Raw genomic sequence first — 19,556 nt, forward strand, 5'->3', positions numbered from 1 at the left:
AGGGCTAGAGCAAAAAAAAACGGAGGGCTTTCCCGATTAAAGCGAAAATCCACTCCCTCATCAAGCGAGAGTGGAAAAAGTCGGACAAAAAAGTCCTCCTAACACCAAAGAGAAAATACCCCTTTGACGACCCGGCCTGATCCTTATGGAGCAAGGCACCTTAATTAGATGTAGCGGTCGCTAAAGCTTCTAAAAAATTTGCCCTGCCCTTCGAAGAAATGGGCACCCTGAAGGACCCAATGGATAAGAAAGCTGAAACTCTCTTAAACGCTTGGGAAGCAGCAGGAGGGGGGCTAAAGCCAGCCATAGCAGCCACATGTACAGCACGTGCCCTGATGGTCTGGCTGGACCATTTAGATTCTCAGATAAAGGGGAAAGTCCCGACAGAAACGATACAAAGATCAGTTTCGGTAATGAAGGGAGCAGCAGCGTTTCTGGCGGATGCGTCGGTAGACAGCGGCCTTCTCAAATGCCACAAGACGCGCCTTATGGCTGAAATGCTGGCCGGGTGATTTGCAGACAAAAGCCAAGTTGTGCGCAATCCCGTGCAAGGGGGAATTCTTATTTGGCCCAACACTGGACGACATCTTAGACAAAGCCGGGGACAAGAAGAAATCCTTTCCCGGGTTCCCCAGCCAGTCATACAAACGTCCTTTTCGGAACAGAAGGTTTATGCGGCGGAATCCCCCAAAAGGGAACAAAGAAGGATGGGAGGATAGAAGGAACAAGAATAAAGGCTTTAAGTTTAACAAACCCCCCAACCACAAGAAGCCACAATGAAGGTACTCCCCGGGTCGGGGGAAGATTATCTTACTTTCTCCAGGCCTGGGAAAAAATATCCGTGAGTTCATGGATACTAGACATAATAAAAGAAGGTCTGAGGCTAAAATTCATCACCCTCCCAAACGATTCTTTTGTGATAACGCCCCAAAGGACATCACACGAGCAGCTTGCTCTACAGCAAGAAATAACGAATCTACGAGAGAAAAACGTGTTACAAGAAGTCCCCTACTAAGACAGGGGCAAAGGCTTCTACTCCCCTCTCTTCCTTCGTAAGAAGTCAGATGGATCGTACAGGGCGATCATAAATCTAAAAGGCTGAACAAATTCCTAGAAATTCAGCACTTCAAAATGGAGACAATAAAATCTTGTATAAAAATGCTTCCCCCAGCTTGCTTCATTGCCGTATTAGACTTAAGAGACGCATATTACCATGTGCCTATTCACAGAGACCACAGGAAATACCTCAGGGTGGCGGTGACAATCCAGGGGGAGATAAAAACATTATCAGTTCAGAGCCCTCCACTTTGGGCTAGCCATTTCTCCAAAGGTATTTACAAAGGTAATGTCGGAGGTAATGGCCCACATAAGAGAGCAAAACATTCTGATAGTCCCATATCTGGACGATCTCTTAATAATAGGGGTCACCTTTCACCACTGCAAACAACAATTGCACATAGTCATGAGGTCTCTACTAAGTCTAGGGTGGATTCTGAACTTGCCCAAGTCCAGGCTCGTACCAAGTCAGGTGCAAGAGTACTTGGGGATAACACTGGACTCAATCGAACAGAAATGTTATCTTCCGCAGGCGAAGGTGCAAAAAATGACACAAACAGCGTCACAAATGATAGCCTCCCCGAACACTACCCTGAGAAAGGCAATGTCACTAGTGGGGTCGATGACAGCCTGCATGCCAGCAGTTCAGTGGGCACAGAGCCACACTCGAAACTTACAGTGGGAAATATTAGACGCAGACGTTTACCTGCACGGGAATTTAGACATGCAATTAAACATCTCACCAGAGATAATACATTCCTTAACATGGTGAACAGTTCCAGCCAACCTAGCCAAGGGGGTTCCTTGGGCATTACCTGCGACAAAGATCCTAACTATGGACGCAAGACCCTGGGGGTGGGGTGCACATCTAGACAACCAGGTGGCACAAGGGCCCTGGGACCAGGGAAGAGAGTCGCTTCCTCAAATATGAAGGAGCTGCTGGCAGTAAAACTAGCTCTTTGATTTTCTAGATTCTCTTCGTTCCCATCACACAAGGGTTTTTTCAGACAACCAGGTAGTGGTAGAATATGTAAACCACCAGGGGGGCACCAGATCTCGTCCACTGATGGAGGTAACAAAGTTCATCTTCCACCTAGCAGAACACCATCTAGAATCCCTGACAGTCCTTCACATAAAGGTTTCAGAAAATCAAACGGCAGATTTTTTAAGCAGGACACGTCTAAAACAGGGGGAGTGGGAACTAAACCAGTTAGGCCATGTGCACATGATGCTGATTTGCAGCGTTTCCGCAGCGGATTTTACCACGCAGAAACGTTGCATATCCGCATTGTGATGTACAGTACCTTTAAAATGAATGGGAAAAAAAAAAAACCGCTGTGCAGACGCTGCGGATTTTTCCGCGCGGTTTTCCTGCGGTACAAAATCCGCAGCATGTTACTTCTTTTGTGCGGTTTTCTATCTCCCCTGTCACCAAATCCGCAGGGGGAAAACCGCAATGGAAAACCGCACAAAAACCGCATGAAAACTGCGTGAAAAATGGAAGAAATCCGCAGGAAAAATGCAGGTCATTTGACCTGCGGTTTTCTTCCATTCTGCACAAAAAAATCCGCAGGGCTCAAAACTCCGTCTGCACTCAGCCTTAGTCTTCAACCAGATTGTGAAACTCTGGGGCCGGCCTGAAATAGACTTATTTGCGAACTGCCAGAATCGGAAGTTGGAAACCTTCTGCTCAATCGATCCCCAGGGGGGGCCCAGTAGCTCTAGACGCTTTCACGATACCCTGGGATTATCATCTGGCCTACGCCTTCCCCCCAATATCTGTTATTCCCCTAGTACTGAGGAAAATACTGGGAGAGAAGACGATGGTAGTGGTAATAGCGCCCTTCTGGCCACGGAGAATATGGATGTCCGTAACGGATCCCTGGGTTCTACCAGAAACTCCAGACCTGCTATCCCAGGGACTGGTGTATCACCCCCACATAAAAAACTACACATGACAGCTTGGCTTTTGAGAGGGAGCTCCTAAGTAACAAGGGCTTCTCGTCAAACTTGGTAACCACGCTACTACAAAGCAGAAAGCCAGTAACCACTAAAGCATATGGCAAAGTGTGGAAGAAATTCATGTCAGTGTCAGGCTCCGACCCAACGGGCGAAATCCCGGTAGACAAGATTCTGGAATTCCTACAGAGGGGGTTGGAACAAGGGTTAGCTACCAGCACCTTAAAAGTACAGGTGGCGGCCTTGGGAGCTTTGTATAACTATGACCTAGCCAAAAATAGACGGGTTATGAGATTCATTAGAGCCTCAAGTAGATCTAGGCCGATCGCCCTACGCCCCCCCCGGGATCTATAGTGCTAAATGCACTAACCAGATCTCCCTTCGAACCCCTAGCGGAGGTTCCCTTAAAAATATTGTCCCTTAAGACCTCCCTCATCGTAGCATTAACTTCTGCCCGCCGCATTAGTGATATACAAGCCTTGTCTGCCCACTCACCCTTCACGCAAGTTCTGCATGATAGGGTAATTCTTAGAACCGACCCAGCATATCTCCCCAAGGTGTCTTCTCAGTTTCATAGGACCCAGGAAATCTCCTTACCCTCCTTCTGTACCAATCCCAAAAACGAAACAGAAGAGGTATTACACACTTTAGACGTAAAAAGATGCCTGGTCCAATATTTGACAACCACGAGGGAGTTTAGGAAGGATAGGGCTCTGTTTGTCTGTTTTCAGGGTCCTCGAAAGGGTCAAAAAGCATCGAAGGCCACACTGGCGAGGTGGATAAGAGAGGCCATCACACTATCTTACTCCTCCTGCGGGGCGGCCATCCCGGAGGACGTAAGGGCCCGTTCAACCTGGGCGGAGAAAGCCGGCGCTTCGATAGACCAGGTATGTAGAGCTGCCACTTGGTCTTCCCCTCTACATTTTTCAGACATTACCGTCTAGACTTGACCTCCTCTTCAGATCTCACCTTTGGGAAAAGGGTTCTGGAGGCGGTGGTCCCTCCCTAGATGTACAATCTTTGTAAGTCTCTCCGTGGTGCCGTCATGGGGGAAAGAGAAAATCGTAGTTACTTACCGATAACGGTATTTCACTGATCCCATGACGGCACCCGTACATCCCCTCCCTTGCACACACACAGGTGTGCACATTAGAGTGAGTTAGTTAGCTTTAATACTTAGCCACACGGTGCCTCTATTAAGCTTAAGATAAGTAATTTGATTAATTTTGGATTTTTTATAACCTTTTGAGTTGCAGCTGAAAGTTCTGTGTAATGCTCTGTAAACCAACTGATGTGGGAGAGAGGTACCGCCTTTTTCATCTGTAGGTTTCCTGTCCCTGAGGGCGGATCCCTCTCTCTCCGTGGTGCCGTCATGGGATCAGAGAAATACCGTTATCGGTAAGTAACTACGATTTTTTTTTCCGAATCTCGCAGTAAATTTGGATTTGCCTGAACTAAACTTTTTTGTGATTCTATTCACCCAAATTAAGCAAATTGAAGGCCTACATTCTTCTATTAACTGGCTAATACAGTACAAAGATATACATCTGGCCTACATTTTAGAAATAGGAAGGTCTCGAAGGGAGTCTTATCAGCCCCCAAAATTCTAATTAAACTTCTATTTCTATGTAGGGGACTTTTGGCTCCTTTAATAAAAATATCTGAAGTATAGGTCTTGGCACATTGAGCACTATCATACCTTGATTGTCAGCACTCGAACAAGCATTACTGGCCCTTGTCTGCAGTACAGTACCAATCGGCACTCCTGCAGAGACAAGTCAGGCCATGAGAGCGCACACTGATGGTAAGCAGTGCATTAAGGGCCTGTCACACTAGCGATATCGCTATGTCTGATACTTAACGCCGACCGCTCCACCGCTGGTTATCGCTGATCGCGCGAGAACGTCCTGGACTTTTTCTTGTCGTCAGCTTCCTGCTGCGCTTCCTGCTGTGACGACGAGCGACACGTGGACGCGGGCGGGAGGACGTCAGGATCGCCTCGTCTGACAGGTAAGTAGCGACCCCCGACCGCTGCTATGTCGCTGGTGAGATCTGCCTGTGTGGCAGCTCACTAGCGACCACTTAGCGATGTACCAGCGATCCTGACCGCGTCATGTCGCTGGTCGGGATCGCTGGTACATCGCGAAGTGTGACAGTACCTTTAGTGTGCATCCCCTGGCTGGTTCCTGTCTACAGCTGCTGCTTTGCTCTTTGGCTCCTGTCAGCAGTACAGTACCAAACACTGACATGGAGCACGGCTGAGCTCCTGGCAGTGTCAGTGCTTAGGTGCAGAACAACTGTTTGAGTACCCTGTTCCATTCAGTGATTAGAACCTACTAAAGATTGTCCAAGGAAGGACAAGCAGTGAAACAATAACAGGGTCAATTGGGCAGAAAGTTCATCAATGTGTGGAGCAGAGGCTCGCTTGTCTGGTCCTATCCTACAGAAGAGATATTGTAACTCCAGTTGCTGAAAAAGTAACTACTGACTGTAAGAGAGTTTTCAGGACACACTGTGCAATTTAGCTTCTGCAGTATGGAGCTACATTGCCTCGGACTGGTCAGATTGACCATGCTGGCACCAGATTGCCATATACAAAGGAAAACCAGACAAAGGAAGCCGTGTGACGCACTTGACAAGGTTTTGCTAGGGAGCCTTGGCTAATGGCATTTATATGGATGTGACGCATAGCACCTACCTAAATATTATTAGAGACAAATAACCTCTCCCTGTGCCAGAAGAGATCTCACTGTGGTAGAGCCAAGAGGTCAGAACTGAAACATACTTTCTTACATAATTTTCTCACATTCAAGTAAGTCGGAGAATGCATACATTTCTTTTGGACCGCCCAAAAACTTTAATCACTTCTCCCATGAAAGTTTGGGATGGGAGTGCTTCTTTATACTTTACTCTGCAGTGACATTCTAAAAATGTCATTGGAAGGGTAAGCTACGGGTGCACAATCGTGCAGGTGCTGCAACGGGGTGCACTCCGTCAAGACACGGGAGAAGTAGGAGATGGACATTCTGGTAGACCGTGCTGCTGGGGAAAAAGGAGTAATTCCATGTGTGGTAATACTTCAAGTAGCTTTTATTAACAGGTTCAGGATCATATTGACTCCTTTCTCAAAACTGAACTGCATGTATGAATGAATATAGACCCCTTTCTTCTAGACACGCAAGGAAATTTTTGTTTCCTACCCAAAAATGGTATTTGGGACATATAGCTAGATCCAGAAATATTTTGGCAGCCGCACAAGTTTTGGCATCTTTATATGTTTGAGTTTAGGGTTTAAGAATTACAGCTCAATAATATGTTGCTGCCTTTTTTAAAGGGACAAAAGTAATTGGACAATTATCTCAAAAGCACTTTAATGGGCTGCATGTGCTTTTCCCTCATTAATCCATCATCCATTAAGCAGATAAAAGGTCTAGAGCTGATTCCAGGTGTGGCATTTGGAAGCTTTCTTTGAACGCACAATATGCGGTCAAAGGAGCACTCAATGTAACATCAGCAGCTTGTTACATTCTGCAAAGAAAAAGAGCGCAGTGGTGAACTCAAAAAGGCCTGAACGTCCACGGAAAACAACAGTGGTGGATGATTGTAGAATCCTTTCTATAATGAAGAAAAATCCCTTTACAACATCCACCCAAGGGAAGAACACTCTTCAGGAAGTAGGTGTTTCAGTATCAAAGTCTAAAGAGAAGACTTCATGAGAGCAAATACAGAGGGTTTCACAAGGTGCAAACCATTAATCAGCCTTAATAGGCCAGATTAGATTTCGCTTAAAAAAAAAAAATCTAAAGAAGCTACCCAGTTCTGGAAAAGAGTTATTAGTTTCATCTGAACAAAGATCAAACTGTACCAGAATGATGGGAGGAAGACCGAAGCGGGAAGGCTCGGAAAGACTCGTGTTCCAAAGCACACCACATCCTCTGAAAAGCTTGGTGGAGGCAGTGTGATGGCATTGGCATGCATGGTTCCCAATGGCGCTGGGTCACTAGTAGTTATTGATGATGTGACTGAAGGCAGAAGCAGCCGGATGAATTCTGAAGTGTACAGGGCGATGCTTTCTGCCCAGATTCAACCAAATGCAGCGTCGCTTCAGATTACAGATGAATAATTACCCATAAAGTGCTACGAAAGCCATCCTGGAGTTTAAGGCAAAGAAGTGGAATATTCTGCTATGGCCGAATCAATCTCTTCAATTGCATGTCGGTTGGTTAAAATCCAATGTAATGGCATGTAGAGCCCAAATCACAGAGATTCGGTGACTGTCCAAATATTTCTGGACCTAACTGTTTGGCATCTGCTGGAACCCGAAAATATCTCATGTGTTGCCCGGAATAAGAATTCTCCATTCACTCACACTTAACAAATTTCTAACCTCTCAAATAGAGAACGTCGCGCATGTACGGCCACCTCTCTGCGGAGAGCACCGCGGACAGGGGGGATTCCAGCAGTGGGACCCGCATCTACCAGGCATTTATGGCATATCCTGCTGGTGATAACGCATTATTATTGCTGATAAATCTGTAAATACATCATTATTTCCTGCTGACATTTTCCGGGATGTGTGAATTGGGCTCTATGAGGGGGTGTCGCTGGATTATGATTTCGCACCTGTTGCGCCTCTTAGCTATGAACATAGAACGAGCGTCTGCCGTTTTTCCTCATTTATAATGAGTCACCGACTATTTTTAGATGGTTTAGAAGTGAATGTTGATCATAAAAGCATCACTTGACCTTTCTCGAACAGGAAAGGCAGCGGCTCGGTCGGAAGGAGCTTGGAACCAGATCCTCTGCGTTGTTCCATCGCTTTCTCCGATGCTTTGTGTATGTGGAGTTGATTTGTGCGCTCGGGTTTTATACCGCTCCAGTGTTTACAGCACCTTCAGGTTTCTCCTTTTATGTCCATTTTGGGCTGATTTTTGCTGCTGATATTTGTGTCTCTTTCTCAGACCTGTGTCTGCTGAAGGTGAAATGAAGCAGATGGTGAGCCGAGCGATCATTGCTCTTGTTAAAATGATTAAGGTGACTAGAGATATTGTATTTGATTATGTCAGACCTTTATTGAGGCAGATGGGCTTAGATTGCAGATTCCGGACAATTTATATAAATGTGATGGACTCTATATTTAGAGCATCTATTTGTAAGGATCCATGAATAGCACTTAAAAGGTTGTTTACACTTACTGTAATTTTTTTTTTTTTCAATAACTGGGGTCAGAATAGTTTTTTTACAACTTGTAAAGAGAGTCTGTAACCACAAAGTGACTGTTCAAAACAAGCACAGGCACTTTTTTAAAATCTCGGCGTGGCCAAATATTTGTGTACCTTCCCAACCACTTGTTTTCTACCACCGCACTCTTTTCTCCGGTAAAGCCAGAGCTGTCAATCAAACAATCAAAGAGGGCGGTAGAGATAGAAAACCAGTAAGAAGGACGGAGCGTCCATGCTTGGTTTGAACAGTCATTTTGTGTACTTATTCTCGCCACTCTTTTTTGCTTATGCCAGTATCCATACTTCCTTTCTTTAGTGACCATTGAAGCCAATTAATGACCACAGTTTTAACTGCATCCAAAAAATACACTAGGGAAACTGGATGTGGTAGGGAAGAATAGTATAGTATAATATATATATATATATATATATATATATATATTTAATTTTTTTTGTGTGTGTATATATATATATATATATATATATATATAAAAATTATAATCTAATCTGTTCACGGAGACCATATTCATGGAGGTCTAGCTTGCTCCCTGACAGGATGTAGTAGTTAACTCAAAATTCAGGCACACAACCATAAGCATAAGCCTTTTTCATCTGCCCAAACCAAAGTAATATTGTATATTACAGAGGCCGGAACTAGCGATCTTGCAAACGTGATAGCAAAGAGCAGGGGCGTAACTAGAACTGATTGGGCCCCATAGCAAACTTTTAAACGGGGCCCCCTTAAAGACACACCCCCTCAAAGACACACCCCCTCAAAACCACACCCCCTTACTGATAATCCATACTAGAGTCACATTAAGTAACAGAATTAGAAATAATGTAACACAATTATTCCTAATCCTGTAACTCAGTCAATACAATCAAATTAGTTAAGCATTGATAATTTTATATTTTAAGTTGCTGACCCAACACCACATGGTATATAGCGCCCAGCACCACCTGGTATATAGCGCCCAGCACCACCTGGTATATATATAGCGCCCAGCACCACATGTTGTATATAGCACCCAGCACCAAATGGTGTATATAGCACCCAGCACCAAATGGTGTATATAGCACCCAGCACCACATGGTGTGTATATAGCACCCAGCACCACATGGTATATAACACCCAGCACCACATGGTGTGTGTACATATAGCGCCCAGCACCACATGGTGTATATAGCGCCCAGCACCACATGGTGTATATAGCGCCCAACACCACATGGTGTATATAGCGCCCAGCACCACATGGTGTATATAGCGCCCAGCACCACATGGTGTATATAGCGCCCAGCACCACATGGTGTATATAGCGCCCAGCACCACATGGTGTATATAGCGCCCAGCACCACATGGTGTATATAGCGCCCAGCACCACATGGTGTATATAGCGCCCAGCACCACATGGTGTATATAGCGCCCAGCACCACATGGTGTATATAGCGCCCAGCACCACATGGTGTATATAGCGCCCAGCACCACATGGTGTATATAGCGCCCAGCACCACATGGTGTATATAGCGCCCAGCACCACATGGTGTATAGCACCCAGCACCACATGGTATATAGCACCCAGCACCACATGGTGTATATTTACCCGCCCGCCAGGCCAGACAGAGCCTGCCACTGAGCCTCCCTCCGTTATACTCAGTCACCTCTCTCTCTGTCTCTTGCAGCCCCCAGCCGGTGCTTGTTCCATCTTCTCCTCTCAGCAGTGTTCTTCCTGCTTTCAGCGTCCATGTGGTGCCGCTCATTACATATGTGCATATGTAATGAGCTGCTCATTACTTATGCGCATAGGTAATGAGCGGACGCTGAAAGCAGGAAGAACACCGGAGAACTGAAGATGGAATACGCACCGGCTGGGGGCTGCAAGTGCAAGAGACATGCATTTCTAGGGGAGGAATTGTAGTTAATTGCACTACCTGGGTAGCGCCGATTGGCCCCTATATGGGCCGGGCCCCAAAGCAACCGCTTCGGCTGCTACCCCGGTAGTTACGCCACTGGCAAAGAGCTTGTAAGCCTCATGATGCTTTCCTAGGAAATCGACCATCGCTGGTAGGCCACAGAGGAGACCGGTAACCTAGGAAATGAGCAGTACCCAATAGAATTAAAAATCCCTCCGTTCTTGAAGAAGATTTTTAATAATAAGTACGGTAAATTGCTAAGGTGCTTGTTTTTATCCAGTTATGAAGACCAGACATTGCCTAGGACACAATCAAAAGCATTGACATTTAATTTTTTCTTGCTCAGACAAGAAGGCAATAAAATGGAGCGCTCACCGGGTCTATCATCTTGAATTCCTTTAATTCATATTAGATGACATCAACATCTCAATACAGTGCATGGTGCGGCGTGCAGGAGGCGGGAGTGAGCAGGTGAACAAGCCTGACGGACTATGGCCGTTTCGCGCTATTGCTGCGCTTCTATGGGTCCATGTTAGCCAGGGTTTACAACACTTCATTTTACTAAAGATTGGGGAGTGGTTGAACACATGATGGTGAAAGTGACACGTGAAAACAATACATACGGTACATGATTATGGGTACTACATTGGTTTATAACCATACTGACATATCCAGTTTATCATTTAAAGGGAATCTGTCACCCTATTTTTCGCCTATCAGCTGCCGGCACCACCATCAGGGGCTTATGTACAGCATTCTGTAATGCTGTAGATAAGCCCCCGATGTAACCTGAAAGATAAGAAAAAAAGAGTTAGATTATACTCACCGGGGGGGGGCGGTCCGGTCTTGTTCCGATGGGTGTTGCGGTCCGGCGCCTCCCATCTTCTAACGGTGACGTCTTCTTCTTTGCTGCCTGTCGTGGCTCCTGCACAGGCACACTGCTCTCTGTTGAGGGCAGAGCAGAATACTGCAGTGCGCAGGTGCCGGACCTCTCCCGGCGCCTGCGCACTGCAGGACTCTGCTCTGCCCTCAACAGGGTAGAGCAGTGCGCCTGTGCAGGAGCCGCGACAGGCAGCAAAGAAGAGGACGTCACCGTTAGAAGATGGGAAGCGCCGGACGGGACGGCGACACCCATTAGACCAGATCGGACCCCCGGGTATAATCTAACTCTTTTTTTTTTTTTTTTCTTATCTTTCAGGTTACATCGGGGGCTTATCTACAGCATTACAGAATGCTGTAGATAAGCCCCTGATGGCGGTGCTGGCAGCTCATAGAAAAAAATAGGGTGACAGATTCTCTTTAAACCTAATTGACCTTGAGCATCTAAGATCCATTTGCCTTCCCTTCTTAATAATAATTTATTAAGATCACCGCCCTGTTTAGGGTATTCTAGATGTTCAATTCCTGCAAAATTTAAAGCATTTGGATCTGCATTGTGTATCTCTTATGTGTTTTATTAATCTTCGCGATCCTTTCCCTGTTAATATAGAATGGGAATGTTCCCTAAATCTTATGTTAATTGATCTGATTATCTTCCCAATATAAAAAAAAAAACTACATGGACAACAAAAATCACATAAATTACTTGTTTCGACCAACATATAATTAATTATTTTGCAGAATGTGTTACTGTTCTGATTTTTATTTTTTTCCCACTATGTGTAAATGGCAAAAAGAACAATTCCCACAACGAAAATTTCCTATTGGATTTTTTTTCGTTTAGCCACGTCATTTTTTTAATTTATTTTTTCCCCACAAATCTCTTAAGCACCAAAATATCATTTAAATTGCGGCTTCTTTTGGAGCTGATTACCGGTTTGTTTATTGCTACTTCTGTTAAGTCTTTATCGCTTTCTAAGAGGTGCCAATTTCATTTTATTGCAGATCTAATCAAATTCATGTTTAGGTTATGTTAAAACAGAAGACAAATAAAAAATGAGAAGAATTGGGAAATAAGATTTATCTTTTGGTTTAAACAATTCCACTTGATATTAATAAAACGCATAAGAGGTACACAATGCAGATGCACAGATGGAGATCTTGGCACCAAGATCTCGAGAGATGAGATTTCAGCTTTGAGATCTCGTCTCCCAAGATCTTGGTGCCGAGATCTCCATGTGCACATGCGCCGCCCCCAGCAGCCATTTTCCCGGACTCCACCGCATAGGAAACCATGGAACTGAAGGGGCTCTGGCCTTTCACAAAATGTTGTCAGAGACCCCACAGCGGCACTGGACATCCGAACACCCCCTCACCCCAGCCTGTGGCGTGCAGCAACGCTCCACTCTTGCCTCCTCCAGCAATGGACCTGGGACCCAGCTTCACCGCAGCCACCACCCCCGCATGGATTATAAGAAGCACCACCATTTTATAAAAAAAAGTTTTTTTTTTTCCTGTTTTTCTCCTCAAAACTTGGGGTACGTCTTATAATCCACAAAACACTGTATGTATTGTTTTCACATGTCATTCACCATCATGTGTTCAACACTCCCCAATCCTTAGGCCTGTTTCACATTTCCATTTTTTGACGTCAGTCAAAATCCGACAGTTTGTGAAAAAAACGGATCCGCCCCTTTTTTGGCGGATCCGCTTTTTCCCCCCATAGACTTGCATTAGTGGCGGATCTTGACTGACGGTCGTCCGTTGGATCTGTTTTTTGACTGATCCGTGAAAATTTTAGCGGTTCCCGGGCGGACCAGACAGACCCTGAAGCTTTTTTTTGCATTGACGGTCCGCTATTTTTATGTGCGCATGCCCAGATACCTTACTCCGTGACATTTTTAACCCTGAAGTACCGTCCTGGAAGCGGCAAAATTCTCTCCCTCCCTCCCTCTCTCTCGCGGTTCCTTTAAATTTCAGACTTCGGTGGATCCGTCAAAACAACGGGCCGGTGGCATGCGTTGGTGTCACAATGGAAATGGATCAGTTTTTCGCATTTTTCACGGATTGCAACTGACCCAAAAAAACGGAAGTGTGAAAGAGGCCTTACTAAAAGGAAGTGTTGTAACTCCCTGGCTAACATGGACCCGTAGAAGCGCAGCAATAGCGCGAAACGGCCGTAGTCCGTCAGACTTGTTCACCTGCTCACACCCCTGTCTCCTGCACACCGCACCATGCACTTTATTGAGATGCTGATGTCATCTAATATGGATTAAAGGATTTCAACAAGAATACACTGGATGGCTGTTGTAGATGTATTTCTCCAGCACTTCCTCTTGTGGACAGATCTCCAGTCTGCTGCTAATAACTGTAAGAGATTTTTAAAGAGGAAATTAATTCTCCCAAATTAACCTAATGCATTAATAACTTATTTTTCTATTTGCATCCGATTAGCGATTTTTCTCTCTTCCGGCCCACACGGAAAAGTTCTCCTTTATGATTTCACATAATAGGTGTGCAGTCAGATATTACTCATGATTCAATGGGGGGAGTTAATCCCATTTAGTCTGCGCATTAGAGCGCCGGCGTGTTACTGAGCGACTGCTGAGGTTTTCATTTTTATTATTATTTTTTTTTTTTTTTATGTGTTTACTTTTAATTACTGTTCCAATCTTGCAATTATTCAGCTTTGTTTTCTTGAAAAAAACAAACAAAACTAAAGTACATATGGGGCGTGTCCTCCAAAAGTGATCCAAGGAAGGACAATTGGTGAGCAGCAGGAGGGTCATGGGTTCCCGAAGCTCATAGATGTGTTATAAATCAAGTCCTGGCTTAATATATCAGCACATTTTCATTGCATCGCTAAAATAAACCTTGAAATTTCAATGTGCCGTGTACAAGCTACACAAACGTTGTAGCAGTACAATTTTTTTTTATTTTTATTTTTTTTAGGCATATGATAAGAGACTTGCCTGCAGCTCCTAGTTTCCCCCACGGCAATGAATTCTTCAAAATTGATTTGCTTTAAGTTAATGCTGAGACAGACGAGATATTGATCTTCCCGTGCACGGTGCAATTTACTGCTACATTAATGCATGTTTAAACACATGCTCTGCGGCCGAGCGCTCCCACACAAGCATAGATTGTATTTCTGTGGCCGGCCGGGGGTGAAAGCATTGGCTTTTTATAGATTTCAGATGAGAAGAGACTGTACGGAACAGTGTAGGTGATCTATGGGAGTCGCGCCGTGCTCATGTTATAGCAGTAAATGTTAGGGACGTCGGAGCTGTCAATTGTGATCGTTAAAGACGCTCCCGATGACGTCAGCTTCTGCCGCCTTTGTGAGTTTCTGTTAAAACTGTTGGGAAACTTTCACACTGTGTAATTGCCGGTATATTTTTGGATGCCTCAATGCCTATGTGAATAAATATTTGCGTTAGTTAGTGTACACGGTGAAAAGAGTTTTCCTTATTCCTGGGGATGTCGGCTTCCATTCGGTCTTTGCAGCGTCAGTTTGACAAATGTTATAGAAATGCTTGCGGCACCGGCACATACATTATATGGGCTAAAGTATCAGACACACATTAAGGGGACCGTTCACAGGTGAAGATCTTCTAACTGCTGCTGCTCCACTGATTCTGGGACTTTCTTCTGTGCCTTTTTCTTCCAGAGTTATGTCCCCAAGTAACAAAGATGCCAATTTTTCCTTTAATCAACTGGGTGTGCACCACAAAATTTTATTGTGGCCGTGTTCTTATTCTCCTCTATGACACCCGTGCGCTCTCTTGCACCCGTGCGCTCTCTTGCACCCGTGCGCTCCCTTACCTTGACTCCCTGCCCCTGATGATTGGTTTTTCTTTTGCATATAATTTAGTAGGAATCCGCATAATAATATATCAGTATTTATGTGTTTTTGTATTTATTTTTCTTTTTAAGTTTTGATTTACTTATTCCCCCGCATAGGATTCCAAGCTGCCGTCATCAGTGAGAAATACCCTCCTGGAGCTTTTTGGGCAAATAGAAAGGGAATTTGAGAATCTCTACATTGAGAATCTAGAGCGTAAGTATTGCGAGGAAGACACGGTGTAAGGTTGAGACACGCGCCGACCACAGACGTGTGCACATAATAAGAGGGGACGTGTAGTAAGGTGTAGGCCGGGTTCACAGCAGCTTTATTATTCCTGGCTGACATTAGAGACATTTCATGGTGGGGAGGAATCTTCATCGGCGCTCCCAAGAATTAGAAATAACAAAGATAGCGAGGCTTTGATGTACTTGCTGCAGTTTTTTAGCTGTGAGAATATTTACTTGATAAAAGTATTTGCTCTCGGAGACGGCTGCTCGCGTCTTTGCGTTTTTCCTTCTCTTTATGGGATTGGTCACTCTTCAGAGACAGGACAGGATGGTTAAAAGTGACCCTTATTGAGAAGATTTGCTACTGCTTTCACTAGTGTTAATACATGTATAATGGTGAAATCAGTAGTAAATCTTCTCAATTATGGTCATGTATTTTCTTTAATCGCTTATTGGTGGGGGCAAGCAAGCTCTGCTTTTCCGGCAGTCCCATAGGCTATGAACGGAACGGCGGTCAAGCATGCGTAAGCTCACTCCTTTGAAGATAAATCTCTGCAGATTCTGGTTCCTGAGCTTTTTTTTTGGGGTGGGAATTCCTCTGAGTTTCATCAGTCAGACCCTCAGTGATCAGTAAGTTTTCTCTTTATACTATGAATAGGTAATTTAGAGGGGTTTTCCACTATTTGACTGCCTTTCATATGTCCTAACCCTTCCTACCGGTCAGCTTTCTAGTATACTTTTATTACCTGCGCTGCTCCTGTGAGCGCACCTCTGTGGGTCGTATATTCCGCTCTGGTCATGCAGGCTCTGCTACTTCTGATCTAGGACCGGGAATGGAAGAAATTAGAAAAGCTCCTCATAGGTGGAAGCTGGGCTACCTATCAATGACTGAGAGCCGTCTGAGCTCGCATGCCCAGATCACAATGCTGTGCTGACTACTGACTGTTCTCAGGCTGTACGCTGCCAAGAAGACAGGAAGCGAGCGGCTGCAATTCACTATGTAGCGAACACTGACTGGTACAGCCAGCTGCGCTGCTCAGATTGGAAGCGAGCGACTGCAAGAGGCAGTGACAGCAGTCAGTACAACGTGAGCTCCCTGGAATCGCTCCCTCTGCTTTTTGAGTAACATCCAGTGCTGCACTCAGTCGCGCTGCACTCTCGGAGAAGAGGGAGTGATTGCAGGGTGCTCACGTTGTCCTCACTATTCATAGGCCCGGTGCCTCTCCAGTGACTGGAAGCGAGCTGCTGCAGGTAGAATGTTCCATCATTTTCCTTCTGCAGCCGCGGTTACTTCCAGTTGACCTGCTGAACATGTTTAAAATGGTATTTACCTGCAGATTGCCATTGCGCCTGCTGGCACATGCTCTGTTTTCTGATTTTTTTTTTATTTTTTTTTGTTTTGTTTTTTTTCTTCAGGTTTCCTTTTAAGAAAAATAAATAAATAGATTCAAATGATGCTTTTGTTGGAACTTGGGAAGCATAATCCCTTCTATTGCTAATGACTTGTTCTTTTATATTTAAGTGCGACGTGAAATAGACACATTGAACGAGCGACTGGCAGTAGAAGGTCAGACAATCGATGGGGCCGAATTAAGTAAAGGTCAAATGAAAACAAAAGGTAAGTAACCATGATGTCCGATAAATCCCGATGCGGAGTATGGAATGTAATATGTGCGGATGGAGCATTGTTTCTGCGGAGTACATATAGCTGGCAGGACACCTGATCCATCATCTTGTAAAGGGAACCTATTAGCCGATTCATGTTGCTCAAACCATGGTCGGCATGAATCGGAGCCTGACTGCAGGATTGCAGCCGAGCTGCTGCAGTTAAGAAGAAACCTAGTTTAACCCCCTTAAAGCACCACTCCAACATTTTATTTTTATTAGTGGCGCCACTAATCTGTGTTCCCTGATCCTAATAATATACTCGCCAGCTGCTGTCTTCAGCTCTTCCCAGCACCGCTCCATCCCGCGTGCCATCATGTGACCGCATCTTCTGACTGGCGGAAGTCACAAACTCTGATTGTAAGGGTATGAGATCCTCGTTCTGGTTCTTGTAGGCTCACAATGAGTTGTGGCTTCTGGATTGCTCCCACAAACACTGGAGTGATCCGGTAGGTCACAACCTGCAGAACAACGAACTTAGAAAAGTGGCACCACTTCCAGTGCTGCAATGAAAAATAAACACTGGAGTGGTGCTTTGACATAATATCTCGTACATGCGCCAGATTGCAGGGATGATTAAATGAGGAGAGCTGAGGCCCCCGCCACACGTGTCTGATGCCGGCATCAGTCCGACGCAATTGTGGGGCGTTACAGGGACACTATAGCAGATGGGGGCTGCCATCTTGGTACTCCTCTGAAGCTCCACTAAATGCTGAGGTTCAAAGAAAACCAAGACTTACACTACATACTGCCATACTGTCTTACTGCAGAACACCGTATAAGCAGGGACGTAACTTTAATAGGTGCGGGGGTTGCAATCGCACCCTGGCCATGGAGTCCCCAAGGTCCCTTTGCCCCATATGAAAAGATTATTACTATTAAAGACCTGTATTAGTTGGGGGCCTCATTGTAGATTTCGGATAGGGGCCCACAAGCTTCAAGTTAAGCCACTGAGTATAAGTGATCAGACGATTGCAGGTTAACGTCCCCTAAGGGAACTAAAAGGTAAAGTAAAACATTTAAAAAAAAAAAGCTACAAGTTTTAAAAACAAAAATAAGTTTTTAAAAGTTGAAATCGTCCTTTTTCTGAAAAAAAAAACAAACAAAAAACAGTTTGATATCGCAGCATTCGTAAAAGTCCGAGCTTTCAAAATCTGAAATAACTTACAGAAACTCGAACAGTAAACGCTGTAACGAGAAAAGAAATCAAAACGCCTGAAGTGTTTTTAAATGTCTTTCTACTTAAAATTGGCTGTCAAGGGAAGGTATTAAAGATCCAGCCTGGGACCATAGGGAGAGACGTGACGGGGACCACCGGTTGCTTAAACTGTGTTCTCTAGCATCAGCTCTGATTTATGCTGACTGTGGTTTGGGCACCATGGATCAGCTGACCTGTTCCCTTTAAATGAGCAAAAGGGAAGTGAAGTAATTGACATCTGTGAAGCTTGTTCTGCAGGAAGGACTCTGTCACTGTGTCCGATAGCTGTAGCTTACGGTGTCAAGGATATTGACGTAGAACCACAGGAAAGCCACAGACTGTCTACTTCTCTCTTACTGGGTTGTTATGGTCTAGGCTTTCATGCCCACTGCTGTTATGTCAGTGGACATGTTCACCGTGTTATGGGGTAATCTCATAGACAACATTCGTCACCTATCTTTAGGATAGGATATTCCGATCGTTGAAGTTCTGATTACCAAGACCCCCAGTGACCCTCAAAACAAGGTTTCCAATGTCCCGTATGTAAATGGAGCGGTAGTGCACGTGTGAGATCATAGCTCCATTCATTTCTGAGGGAACATTATTGCATATGCGTGATTACAAAAGAGACTGAATGTCATGGTGGTCAGTTTCGGACCCCATTGTTAAGTATGTTGTGGGGTACCAGTGCTTGAAGCCTCAGTGATCATTCTTTTATAAGATCTTCTGTGAATGTGTGAACAAGTTTGTTTATGTGACGTCCCCGTAAACTATCAGTCACATTTTATTCAAATATATTAAAAGATAACATCAATGGGGTTCCATGAGTTGGGATTAAAGGGTTAGTCCTAAATTCCAAAACCTTGCTGATTTTTGAGTGTCTGTCTGCAATCCCAAGATCAGGACCTGGCAGCTTCATCTTGAATGGAGCAGAATGGCACATCGTCTTCTCCATTTATATTCTACTGGACTGTCGGAGGAAGCTGAGCACAGTATTCAAATATTTTTGGTGGTCCCTTTGACCATTAATGGAGCGGAGGTCGAGCATTTGCAACTGTGCTTCATTCATGATGGGGCTGCGAGCCTCAATCTCGGGATTGCTGGGGGTTCCTGCTAACCCCAGTTTCTTGTGTCCAGTGCAATATCTACCAATGACTACTGTTCTAGCAAATTAAAACACATAAATTGGTCACAGCGGAAAGTGCTAAAAGCAGTTTCCTCTCACCTGTGTGAGTACACGTAGGCAGTAGGCAAAGATAGTTTCAGCATTGTAGGGCCGGACGTTCTCCCAGTCTGGCTATGAATTATAAGGATGGATGTCTATTTGTATTAATACCGCCATGTAATATAACACAAAAGGTATTTGCTAAATGTTTTTTGTCTTTGTAGCTAGTCACAGTACAAGCCAGCTGTCACAGAAGTTGAAGACCACCTACAAAGCATCAACCAGCAAGGTAAACCTGTATGTAATATAGGAGTTTCAGGTCAGGGTGTGGTTTGCACTAATGCACGTGTGTTCAGGATTTTCCTTGAGTCTGACATCCGGAAAGGGATAGTCTAATATTAGGCTGAATCCTGAGTCCAGGAAACGT

The 19,556-nt window shown here is 44.8% G+C and overlaps 1 protein-coding gene across 3 annotated transcripts in view; it reads left to right on the forward strand.

The window, feature by feature from the left end:
* Positions 1 to 19,556, forward strand: part of WDR37 (WD repeat domain 37) — a 199,328-nt gene that overhangs the window by 86,082 nt on the left and 93,690 nt on the right. For all 3 annotated transcript variants that reach the window (XM_073581641.1, XM_073581640.1, XM_073581642.1), the window contains 3 exons: positions 14,991 to 15,087; positions 16,624 to 16,719; positions 19,354 to 19,418. In XM_073581641.1, coding sequence (XP_073437742.1) covers positions 14,991 to 15,087; positions 16,624 to 16,719; positions 19,354 to 19,418 — 258 coding nt within the window. The remainder of the gene's footprint in view (positions 1 to 14,990; positions 15,088 to 16,623; positions 16,720 to 19,353; positions 19,419 to 19,556) is intronic.

This window comes from Dendrobates tinctorius, unplaced genomic scaffold (assembly GCF_039654945.1).
Source record: "Dendrobates tinctorius isolate UK_male_01 unplaced genomic scaffold, ASM3965494v1 ptg000070l, whole genome shotgun sequence".
In the NCBI taxonomy this organism is placed as follows: domain Eukaryota; kingdom Metazoa; phylum Chordata; class Amphibia; order Anura; family Dendrobatidae; genus Dendrobates; species Dendrobates tinctorius.